Source organism: Microcaecilia unicolor, chromosome 9, assembly GCF_901765095.1.
Source record: "Microcaecilia unicolor chromosome 9, aMicUni1.1, whole genome shotgun sequence".
In the NCBI taxonomy this organism is placed as follows: domain Eukaryota; kingdom Metazoa; phylum Chordata; class Amphibia; order Gymnophiona; family Siphonopidae; genus Microcaecilia; species Microcaecilia unicolor.
Window position 1 is genome coordinate 182,744,261 of NC_044039.1, and position 12,516 is coordinate 182,756,776.

General features: G+C 40.9%; 1 protein-coding gene across 2 annotated transcripts in view; it reads left to right on the forward strand.

Annotated features, from left to right (window-relative positions):
• The window catches only part of NUDT14 (nudix hydrolase 14), a 185,239-nt gene extending 174,626 nt beyond the window's left edge, over nt 1–10,613 (forward strand). For both annotated transcript variants that reach the window (XM_030214972.1, XM_030214973.1), the window contains exon 5: nt 10,154–10,613. In XM_030214972.1, the coding sequence (XP_030070832.1) occupies nt 10,154–10,394 (241 nt within the window). In that variant the 3' untranslated portion in view covers nt 10,395–10,613. The remainder of the gene's footprint in view (nt 1–10,153) is intronic.
• The last annotated feature ends 1,903 nt before the right edge of the window (nt 10,614–12,516 follow it).

A 12,516-nucleotide genomic window follows, 5' to 3' on the forward strand; every position in this document is an offset into this window, starting at 1 on the left:
AGGAAGGAAGACAACCAGCCCAAGACGGAACCAGTATACCTAAAGAAGAAAGGTGCAAAAGAAGAGAAGCGTGTTGTATTTTTACTATTATACACCGCTTTGACCTGCTGGTTAGCAAAAGCGGAATAGCAAGCCCTAATAAATAAATAAACAGCACTCTGCTGTATACAAACTAAGCCACCAGCACTGCCCACATGCAACACTCACATGTCATCTTGTTTTCAGTGGTAGCTAGGGATTCCCACATGTGAGTATTAACTGCCCTGCTTGTCCTTGGAGAAAGCAAAGATACTTACCTGTAGTAGGTAGTCTCTGAGGTCAGCAGGCCATTAATTCTCACATACCCTCCCACCTCTCTGTGGAACTGTTTCTGTATTGCTATTATATACTGTACTGCTGGTCCCGCACTCTCACAGCGGGTGGGAAGGCACTCGAACATGCACAGTGGGAACGTTAGTGCATGACTCTTCAAGTTATATATGCTATTAAAGCGTTCTGCACTAGGTGATGTGGATGACATCACCCACATGTGAGAATTAATGGCCTGCTGTCCTCGGAGAATACCTGCTACAGGTAAGCATGTTCGCTATCTGGTGTATCCACAATTTTGACTACGAGTCTATTTTGCTGACATCATGAATATCATATCTATGTAATATGAATGTTCTTCCATGCTGCTTACTATGGTATACCTTGTATCTTGCTGACTTTCATCATATTTCTGTTATTTGATTGTTTCACAGTGCTGTATGTTAGTCCTACTACAAGGATTCAATTTATCATTTCCAAGTTTACCTGCTTTATTGTATTTATGTTTATGTTTTGTAATTTTGCTATTGTTGTGCTGTTAACAAAATTGTAAGTTTTATGTCAAGCTGTATGTGCTGTACACTGCCTTGAATGAATCTCTTCGTAAAAATAGTTAATAATTCCCAATAAATAAATAACATGTGATATGATATATAATGCACATTATCCCCCTAATTCTGTAAAGGTTGCCAAAATTGTGCATGCAAATTTGGACATGCGCCGAGTTTGCATGTGCAATTTAATTAAATAAGCTAATTAGTGCCAATTGCCTTTTAACAAGCAAATATTTATTTATTTATTTTAGATCATTTATACCCCGCTTTTTGCCATGTAACACAGCCCCAAAGTGGCTTACAATGAACTAAGGAAAAGAATTACAATGACAGTTGAAGGCAAAAGGGAAGGGACAAATTAAATGAACCTAACATATATAAATTTAGGTGTGGGATCCACATCTAAATTTTACGTGCAATTTGAAAAACGGAGCACGGAAATAGGAGGGTTATAGGCAGAATGGGGGGGCCTAAAATTAATGCACATTGTTATAGAATAATGGGGATATTCGTCTAATATAGGCATGTACGTTTGCACCATGTTTTAGTTGGTGCAAATGGCTGCACCTAAAGTTAGGCGTGATTCCTGGGCATAAGCTGTATTCTATAAACCGCGCCTAACTTTAAGCACGGCTTATAGAATAGTGCTTTTTTAATGCCATATAGAAAATCTAGCTCTATGTGCTCTTTAACATGCGTTAAGAGTTAAATAACGTGATATGGTGGTAATGCACCTTAACAACTACCCTCCTAAAGGAGGTATCCTGCTTAATTGCTCATTGTTCATTTCCCCCTCCAAACTGAAACTAAATAAAGATTGTGGCCACTGTAGTTTATTAGGAAAATTCACACATGTAGAATTCCAAAATGGCAGACATACACATGATGTTTATAATTGTTAAATTGATGCACCACATACGCATACATTCCTGCATGTATTTTAGAAAAGATTTTAGGTCAGCAGATCCTTTTCTAAAATTGTACACATCTCAACCTGGACATGTCACTTCCAACTTCTACATTCTATCTAAAATGGGCCTTCATACGCTTCCTTAAGTACCCAATTTGACCAACAGTGTTTTTGGGGCGAACCATTTTTGAAAATAATTTACCTTGGTAAAATGATTTGGTTGTAAATGACCCTACATCACTCAGTTAGAAGTACAAATGAACTTCCAAAAAAACGTTATTTCTGGGGAGCAGGAAGGAGGTTTAGATGTTTAAGCTGAAGGAAGAAAACAGCATGCAGAATATTTGATGGTCAATATTTAGTCCACAGCGGTTAGCATATATATATTTTTTAATTCTGGGCTTTTTATACCCAGATATTCAGTACTAGACCTTACCTGGACTCTGGTGTTGAGTATCCAGGTATGTCCGGCCACCTAGACTTACCCAGATATTGGCCAGTATTTAGCCTGGTACTTGGGTAAGTGCTCAGATAAAATTAGGACAATCTTTTTCTTGCTCTAACATTATCCAGGCAATTACCCAGGTATCAGACTGAATTATCTCCACTAATCATAGAAACATGACGGCAGATAAAGGCCATATGACCCATCCAGTCTGCCCATCCTCTGTAACCCCTAATTCTTCCTGTTCCTAAGCGATCCCACATGCTTATCCCATGCCTTTTTAAATTCTGGAACAGTCCTCGACTCCACCACCTCCACCTGGAGGCCATTCCACGCCTCCACCACCCTTTCTGTGAAATAATACTTCCTTAGGTTACTCCTAAGCCTATTCCCTCTTATCTTTGTCATATGCCCCCTCAATCCATAGCTCTCCTTCATTTGAAAAAGGCTCTCTTCCTGTACATAAATGCCCTTGAGATGTTTAAACATTTCTATCATGTCTCCTCTCTTCCAGCGTATACATGTTGAGGTTCATAAGCCTGTCCCTATAATTTTTGCATTCAAGACTGCTTACTAATTTCGTAGCCACCCTCTGGATCGGCTCCATCCTGTTTATATCTTTCCATAGGTGCGGTCTCCAGAACTGCACGCAGTACTTCAAATGAGGCCTCACCAGAGACTTATACAACGGCACTATCACCTCCTTTTTCCTACTGGTCATGCCTCTCTTTATGCACCCAAGCATCCTTCTGGCTTTGGCCGTCACTTTTTCTACCTGTTTGAAAGCTTTAAGGTCATCAGACACAATCACCCCCAAGTTCCGCTCTTCCTTCGCACACTGAAGCACTACACCCCCTATACTGTACCGTTCCCTCGGATTTTTGCGACCCAAGTGCATGACCCTGCATTTTTGGGGATTAAACCTTAGTTGCCAAATATCGGTCCATTCCTCTAGCTTCGCTAGGTCCTTCCTCATGTCATTCACACCTTCCAGGGTGTCCACCCTGTTGCAGAATTTAGTATCATTCGCAAAGAGACAAACCTTACCAGACAGCCCTTCTGCAATGTCACTCACAAAGACGTTAAAAAGAGCCTAGGACCGATCCATGTGGTACCCCACTGACGACTTTCTTTTCTTCAAGAAGGGCCTATTTGGAGTCTATTTTGTAACGGGAAAGTAGGGGCCTAATTTCCTTTATAAAATATTAGAGTAGCAGAGCAAATACACTCATATCATTAAGGCACAACTACTTATTTCAGAGCTGATATAAATGTTCAAGCCTAGACTGCTAAAGAAAAATACACGGAAATTATAGTAGTCTTGAAGTTACATGTGTAACTGGATGCCCCATTCAGACTCAGCCCATGCCTGCCACCACTCCAACTCTGCCATGGATCACCCTGGCTCTAAGCTGATATTCAGTGGCACTATCTGGTTAAGAGCTGCCTGGGAGCCATCCATTGGGATTTAACTGGTTAGGAGCCTTCCTACCCAGTTAAATCTCTTTTGAATATGGACACATGCACACTGTATTCCTACTCAGTTACATGGACATACTTTGCAGTGGCTAACTTTAAGTGGGAACCACCACGTGTATTCTTTTCAAAACTGGTTGCAATGTCCACATCTATGGCATAGCACTGAGCTAGCAGTAAGACTGCATGAATTTTGCTCTTGAACCTGATTCTTCTGTGCATTCCATATCCTGATTTATAAACTTCACACAGCAAGAATCTAGACATTAAAATATGCTACTACTCCTTTGATATTTTAATCTTTCAGAATGTCAGTCCAAGTCTATAAAACCAACTACTGCATTCATTTGAATTGATCCATCCATTGTAAATAATAACCTAAGTGCAATAAACTGTATTATAATCATTTAGATCACCTGCTGGTGCACCTGTTGGGAAGCATTATAATGTAATATAATTTTGTTAATTGCCTCCATTCTGTTCTTTTTTTGCACCTGCTGCATATAAGACTAGAGCATAAAGGTCTTAGGAAATGACACTATAAACTGCCCATAATTACTCAGTTTAACCGCTTCATATCCAAATAAATTTGGAATGCCATACAAGAACATGGGGGTATTTTATGTGCTCACAGACAAGGTGTAATGTAAAAGATATGGACTCAGAATGAAGTGCCTGGAACCACCCAAAACTGAAGCTGCTAGATTTTCAAAGGGACTCATCCAGCCACCTTATTCTATAGTTAGATAGCTAGATTGCTTTGAAAAACTACAATATAGAATGTTAAATAGTTGCTGCAGGGGCTTTATCCAGCACCAGATTTCTTTGCTTTTTCTTCTGCAGTAGAAATGGTGCAGTAACTTCTTTCTGTATAACTGTATTGTATGTGATGCATTAGTTAATCTGTAAACCTCTCACTCGTGCATCCCTGGGTGCTTATCTGGTATACAGTTGGGGGTTCACCGTAAAAAGAGAACATTTCAAATGTCTAAATGGCATTGTTTTGCACATGCCATGACAGGAGTGGATGCCCATTCTCATTCTGAAGCCAGAGTATATTAAGTAGGATATTGATTGCTCAAATTTACAGCAACTGATCATCTAATATAAAAATTCATACCTCCAATGTTCTGAAGCTGACTCCGTGGCAGTGAAGCCGTGTAGTGTTCGTAGGGTTTGTAATTGCCCTGCCCTCAAGTGAACTCTGTATAGTTGCCAGCCCCCGCGCCTCCCTCCCTCTCTCTCTCTGCCCTCCAAGCACGACCTGTCCTCCGGCAGCCCCTCGCCTTCCTAAGTGCTGGTTGTATTTTAAAAATTCTTACCTTGGGGTGCGGCATCCAAAGTGAAGGCGAGCGGCGCTTCACACTGCCTTCGCATGTGTCTCAGCTCTGCCTCTGGTCCCGCCCTTCCGGAAACAGGAAATGAGGCCGGGACCAGAGGCAGAGCTGAGACACATGCGAAGGCAGTGTGAAGCGCCGCTCGCCTTCACTGTGGACGCCGCACCCCAAGGTAAGAATTTTTAAAATACAGCCAGCACTTAGGAAGGTGAGGGGCTGCCGGAGGACAGGTTGTGCTTGGAGGGCAGAGAGAGGGAGGGAGGCGCGGGGGCGTGGAAGTCGGAGGAGAGGAGGGCGTGGACCTCAGAGGGAGAGAGGGGGCATCCTGCAAGTCGAAGGGGAGGGGGGTCATCCTGGAACTCAAAGAGGAGGGGGTCCTGGAACTCAGAGGGCACACAGAGAGAGAGGGAGGGAGGGGGCCTGGAACTCGGAGGGGAGAGAGATGGAGGGAGAGGGGCCCTGGATATGGGTGGATGGAGGAGAGGCCAGGGGAGAATGCAGAGTTGATGCACATGTAGGGGGGGAGGGCAAGGGACAGAGCAGAATTGCTGCACCACGATGGATGGAGGGGGCAGGGGAGAGATGCTGCACATGGATGGATGAAGGGGGCAGGGCACAGAGGACTTTGCTGCATATGGATGTATGCAGGGGAGAGAGCATAATTGGTGCACACGGGACACACACTACACTCTCTCACACAGACAGGCACACACATTCTGTCTCTCTATCACTCTCTCTCTATCACTCTCTCTCTCTCTCTCTGACACACACTCTTTTTCTCTCATACATACTCACTCTCTGACACATACTCACTCACTCTCTCTCACACATCCTCTCTCCTAACAGTTCCCTTAAAAACATAATTGCCATTAGAGGACAATCTTGCTAGCATCCGTTTCATTTCTTTCAGAAACAGGCTTTTTTTTACTAGTCATATATAATTGTGCCAAAGATAGACTTCTTATGCAGTTTATAAGATGTACATGAAATACATATGGTTCAAGGCACACTGGGAAGTTCTTTTTAATCATGCCCGTGGCTCCCAATACAATTGGGGCTATTCTGTCTCTTTTTCTATGAGATTTTTTTGGTCTCTGATTGCATCTTTAGGTACTTGAGAATCCTCTCTATGTACACGTAATAAAATGGGTGGAGGCTTAGCTGTTATTCACAAGAATTTTTAATCTGTTTCTGTAGTACTTATTTGTCAAATAATTTAGGGGTCCTTTTACAAAGCCGTGGTAAAAAGTAGCCTACAGTAGTGTGGACTTGTCTTTTGGTCGCACACTGGGTCACTTTTTACCACGGCTGGGAAAAAGGCCATTTTTTAATGGGCCAGGAAATGGGCATGCACAAAAATTAAAACTAGCGAGTGCAGTACGCACCAATGTGGCCACACTTCCGATTACCACTGGGAAGCCCCACCCCCACCCCCCCGTGATGGAAAATAGAAAAATATTTTGTACTGTGGGATTCAGCCAAACTCAGAATTACCACCAGGCACACGCGCTACCCCAGCGTTAGTGCCGATTTGGTGCGAGCTACCTGCACGTTAGCTCTCTCACACCTTTGTGAAAGGGCCCCTGTGAGATGTCCCATTGGGATTTTACTGGTATGTAGACATCTTGGCCACTGGTCTTCTATGTCTTCTATTTTATATCAACAGATTTGATATGCTAGTACAAAATTCACTCGAATACTTGGTGACTTTAATTAGCACTTAGAGCAATGTGATGATACTGATGGCTCTGAGTTTTTGGCAGTTACTGGCTAATTCACATTTTAATCTATCAGCTTATGAAAAGGGTCACATTCTTAATATGGAGCTGGTATTTTCTCTGGAATAATATATTTTTGTTCATGGATACCAGTTCCTTGATCAGATCATTACTGTTATAAGTTCACCTTCAATTGTAATTTTTAGCCATATATAAATAAGTGAAAAGCAAACTAACCCCCCCCCCCTCCCCATTTACTGAGATGTGTGGCAATGCTGACACAGCCCATTCAAAGTGAATGGGCTGTGTTGGTATTAGAGCATGGCTACCACTAGTGCAGCTTAGTAAATGGGGGGGGGGGGGGGGTAAATATACTAAATATATAGACTTCATCAGGGTTCCATACTGGCACAAAATTCTACTTCAAAATTATATAAAGATCTCAAAAGATAAAATTATCTAACCTTTAAAGAAGGAAACACTTACTTTGAGTGCTCTGAATGTGGCTCCGTGACAAGCTGCTTATTCAAAACATGGCGCTGCTATTCACAGATGCCAGTGCATGTGTTTTAAGGACTTATCCTGCTCATATATCTGCTTAAAAACTTTCTAAACTACTTATTCATACATATAAAAGAAACTCTAATAATTATAATAATACATTTCTCACACTGTGAAAATACAACATATAACTATGCTTCTATTTATCTATGCATTTACTCGAAGATACTAAAGGAAGTTCAGAAATCCTGACTTGGACATCTAAATTTGGATTCAGACACCCTTTCTAAAATGTCACTCTACACATCTAAAACACTTTCAGACTAAGGTAGACCTGAATATAAATATATACAATATCAGTATATTCATGAAAGGAAGGTATGCATAACTGCATATTTAGAGTTAAGCAATATTTTTATTTGAATTTATAAGACTATATTCCCACATATACAAATAGTAACAAAACAAGAACAATCAACCCACTAAATTGCAATATCAGAAAAAGGAAAAACTAAGGGCCTTGTTTACTAAGCTGGGCTAGAAGCGCATTGGGGTTTTTAGCGCATGCTAAGTATTTGCGTGCGCTAACTATGTAGATGCCCATAATTATTCCTAAGAACACTAGCACACCTTAGTAAACAGGGCCCTAAATTTACATACATTAGCCTACATCTAGGAGAAGAAATAGTGCATAAACTAAGGAAAAATATTTGTTAATTCAATAACCAACAGTTTGATTCACTAATAGTAGGTTTTGTACTACAAAGAACATGTTTTGATAAATCTGAAAACTGTAATGTGCTAAAATGCCATGATATCCACAAAAAAAGTTGTATTGGTGGGACATAGAATCAGCTCTTGATGTATCTTTTTACATTGTGTTTGAAAAAAGAGAATGTGATGTAGAAGCTGTGTAAATGAAATAATAAAGAAAACCTTCTCTTTGGAAAATGTGTCAAATTCCTTAATTGCTGAGATTTTCCTTGGGGTTTTTTTTTTCTTAGCATGGAAAAAGTCACTTGAATATTTAAGCATCCTTCATAGTGTGGTCTCTTTTGTTCATAGCTGAGGAAGGATCAAGGAAGAAGAGTTAAACTGAACAATATCTCACATATTCCAGGATCTATCCTTTACAGGAGTAGAGGATTCGTGCTAAATATGGTCTATACTCAGAAAAATAGAGGGGGTCTTTTACAAAGCGTTGGTAAGCCCAACGCAGACTTACCAAATGCTAAATCAGGACTGCTACTGGCACAGCATGGCTGCTGGCGGTAGTTACACCCCTAGCGTGCGCCATTTGCGGGGCAGAAAGAAAACCCGCAGAAATGGCTTGTGCGGCATTAACCCTGCGGTAATCATGCATTACCGCACACTGCCCAGTTACCGCCAGTTTACCACGGGATCCCTTATCGCCAGCTCAGTTGGTGGAGGTAAGGGCTCCCTACCGCATGGCCATGCAGTAAGAGTTCTCTTACAGCATGTGGTAAGACTTCTTTTTCCGCATGTGTACTGTTCTAATTTTATAGCATGCCTAATCAATCACTGACTCAGATTGCTCACTAATTACTGTGGATTCTTTTGGATTCGTATTAGGTAAATAAGACTTTTATTAGAGGTTCACTTCAAACGGAGAGTGTATAACTCATTATTGTCTAAGATACACAATGATTAAGATATATACACAATGATTAAGCTATATAACTGAAGAGAAACAATAATACCCATCTATAGTAGAAAAGAAACAGATGAGCTCCCAATTTCACTGGCAGAAATTTCCCTTTTTATTAGGCATAGAACTCATTTTCAGAGTTAAGGGAAATTACAGAATGCTTGAGAATTTCTCTGTTTTGGTAAACAAGCCATACAAATTATACTTGAGAATGTGGTCACATGTTGCTCTGTCCAGGTGGGCAGCCTGAACTCGAAACATACTCCACCTCCCCCTGCACATACCAAATTAATTAGAGCCGTGTCTTATCTTCTTCCATATTCCAAATCATTTTCACACAAACAGAATTACTTTTACTCAAAAATACAGACCCAGAGTGCACGGTCGGTCACTAAGACAGAGTTGAAAAGCAATCTTTAAAATCCTTCTATTACAGCATGGCCATGTTTGTCTGGGGGCTTTTTACCCGCTACGGTAAAAAGGGTCATGACGCATGGAAAAAACAGCCACCACCGCTAGTGCAGGGCCCTTTTTTCTGCAGCTTGGTAGAAAGATCCCAGAATGGGACAGAATGTTGTGCTATACTCTGATTTGCTGCGTTTAGAGCAAGTTAAATGAGTGGAACTTGGCTGGTGTATTTCCTGAATTGCTAGTCCTGAAAATTCCACTTCCATTTCTATGCCCTGAATACAACTGAATCTGAAGCAAGCATACAAAACAGTGCTATTAAGTACATTTATTTATTACTATAGAAAACAAGTTTGAGTCACTATGAAACCCTTTGGGTTCAATATTCAACCAGCGGCTATCAGCGTTTTGCCATGTTTGGGCACCAGCATTGAATTTCCAGGTTTGCAGAGCCAGCTAACTCATAGCCAGTTAGGTCGATATTCAGCATTTAACTGGCTATGGGTTACGGCATGTTCATGCAGTTAACCTGACCGGTTAAGTTCTGAATATCAACACTTAACCAGTCAAGTGCTGACTCTGCCCCTTGAGCGCCCCCAAAATAGCTGGTTTTGAGTTTAGCACTAGCTGGTTATTTTCAGTGGCACTAATCGGTCCAGTGCTACTGAAAATCAGTAGTTATCCCCGAACAGGTGAATTAACTGGCCAGGAACTGTTTCTGGCTAGTTAAATTGTGTTGAATATCAACCCCTCTGAATTCATGATAAAATGTCTGTAATAAAACAAATTACCATTTTGCAAAGTAAACTTTGTTTTTCTCTTTTAGATCAGGAGTCGGTGTGACAGGATCAAAGCAGACGTTATTTTATGCGGAGGTGATGGACAGTATGAAAACTGACATAGGTGGCGGCAAACCTGAAGAAGGGGAGCTCATTGAAGTTGTGGAAATACCTCTTGAAGATGCCTTTAATTTTTCTTTTGATGAAAATTTGCCTAAGACAATGGGAGTTGTGTTTGGATTCATGTGGTTTCAAAATAACATTGCCCCACTTTTACAAAAAAAATAAAAATAACCAAATTACTCCTATTCCTTAGACAAGTTTGATCTTCTATAATGCCAAAATTATTTCAGAGTCCTCCTGTCATACAGCCACTATTGGTTGGTCTGTCAAGGGTTCATATTCAGATTTGACAACAAGCTGCTTTTTTTTAATGCTTGCTGTGGCGTTTAACAAAATTAGTATATTCATCACAGCTATCTGAATTGGAGGTGATTCTGAATATACATGGAAAGCTCACCCTCTTATAATGGCAATATTTATCCATTATGTATATGTTTATTTAAAACTTGCTGTACCGCTAAGTAGGTCTGAGCGGTTTACAATCTAAAACAAAATACAAATATAATAAAAGGAACTCCTTTTGTTAAAAAGAACAGTGAGACTCCAAACACACAAGAACACAAACCTTGCAACCAACAGATTAATTCTACTTTTCCAACAAAGCACTCAGACATCCCAACCAACTCATCACCCACTGGTCCACTATGGGTAAATGGGAAAAGGGTCAGGGGAGAGTACTATCATAGTGAAATGTTATAAGCCAGTCTAAAATAATGTGTTTTAATAGAGTTTTAAGCTTGTCAAAAGAGGATTCAGAGTGAATGTAAGGTGGAAGATCATTCCATAGTTATGGTGATAGAAAGTAGAATGCAGTATGTTGAGTGGGTTCGTAATTTGGCACAATTAAATGATTAGAATCAAGTAAATAAACACAGATGACAGGAGAGAGTGTATGGTATAGTGAGAGAAGATAGATAAGGCGGTTGGCCTAAGTAAAGAGCTTTGTGAGTCAAAGTAAGGATTTTAAATGAAAGAGGAGGGGTAACCAGTGCAAATGGATGAGGAAAGAGGTGATATGATCTAACTTTTTTGACTGGCAACCATATTTTGAACTGTTTATAATCGTTTGAACTGAGAATTAGGGATTCCTGCATACACAGAATTACCGTAATCAAGCTTAGATATAAGGAATGCATGATATAAGTCATTCTTCATAGTTTATCCCCATCTCTGGTTTCATTTCCTTCCGATTTCCTCTCCCTAAACCTTGATAAGCAAACAAATTTTCTCCATTTATCTTTCTTTGACACTTTAGATAGTCTGGCACCCCTGTGCCCAACTGTCAACTCTTCTCTCCACTACAAAAATCCCTGGTTCCATTCCGGCCTCCACCTCCTTAAACGCCAACTGCGGAGAACTGAGCGCATTTGGAGAAGGTCAAAGGCTCCATCTGAACTTATTCACTTTAAATCTAAACTCAGAGATTATAACTAATTTAAAAGTTGCTAAGGGACACTTCTTCACCGATCGCATTACCAAAGTCTCCAATCCTACTAAGGAGCTTTATTCAATTTTACGTAGAATTACAACTTCTAATCACGAGGCTGTACCCTCTCTAACTCCCTCAGCTGAGACCCTGTCTTGCTTTTTTACCACAAAAATCTCACATCTTGTAGCTTCTCTCCCTTTCCCCTCCCCAACTGATTCGTCCCCCTCTCAGGTATCCTCTGTCTTCTTTCCTCTACAACATGCTACCATCTTCATCTGTGGTCACCCAGTCCACATCACAAAGCCCTTCCTCTCTCTTGGCATCTCCATATAGTAACATACATAGTAGATGACGGCAGAGAAGACCTGTACGGTCCATCCAGTCTGCCCAACGAGATAAACTGATATGTGCTACTTTATGTGTATACCTGACTTTGATTTGTATCTGCCATTTTCAGGGCATAGACCGTAAAAGTCTGCCCAGCACTAGCCCCGCATCCCAACCACAAGCCCCGCCTCCCACCACCGGCTCTGCCACCCAATCTCCACTAAGCTTCTGAGGATCCATTCCTTCTGGACAGAATTCCTTTATGTTTATCCCACGCATTTTTAAATTCCGTTACTGTTTTCATCTCCACCACCTCCCGCGTGAGGGCATTCCACCACTCTCTCCATGAAAAAATTTTTTCTTGAGTCTGCCCCCCTTCAATCTCATTTCATGTCCTTTAGTTCTACCGCCTTCCCATCTACGGAAAAGGTTCATTTGCGGATTAATACATTTCAAATATTTGAACGTCTGTATCATATCACCCCTGTTTCTCCTTTCCTCCAGGGTATATATGTTCAGGTCAGCAAGGCT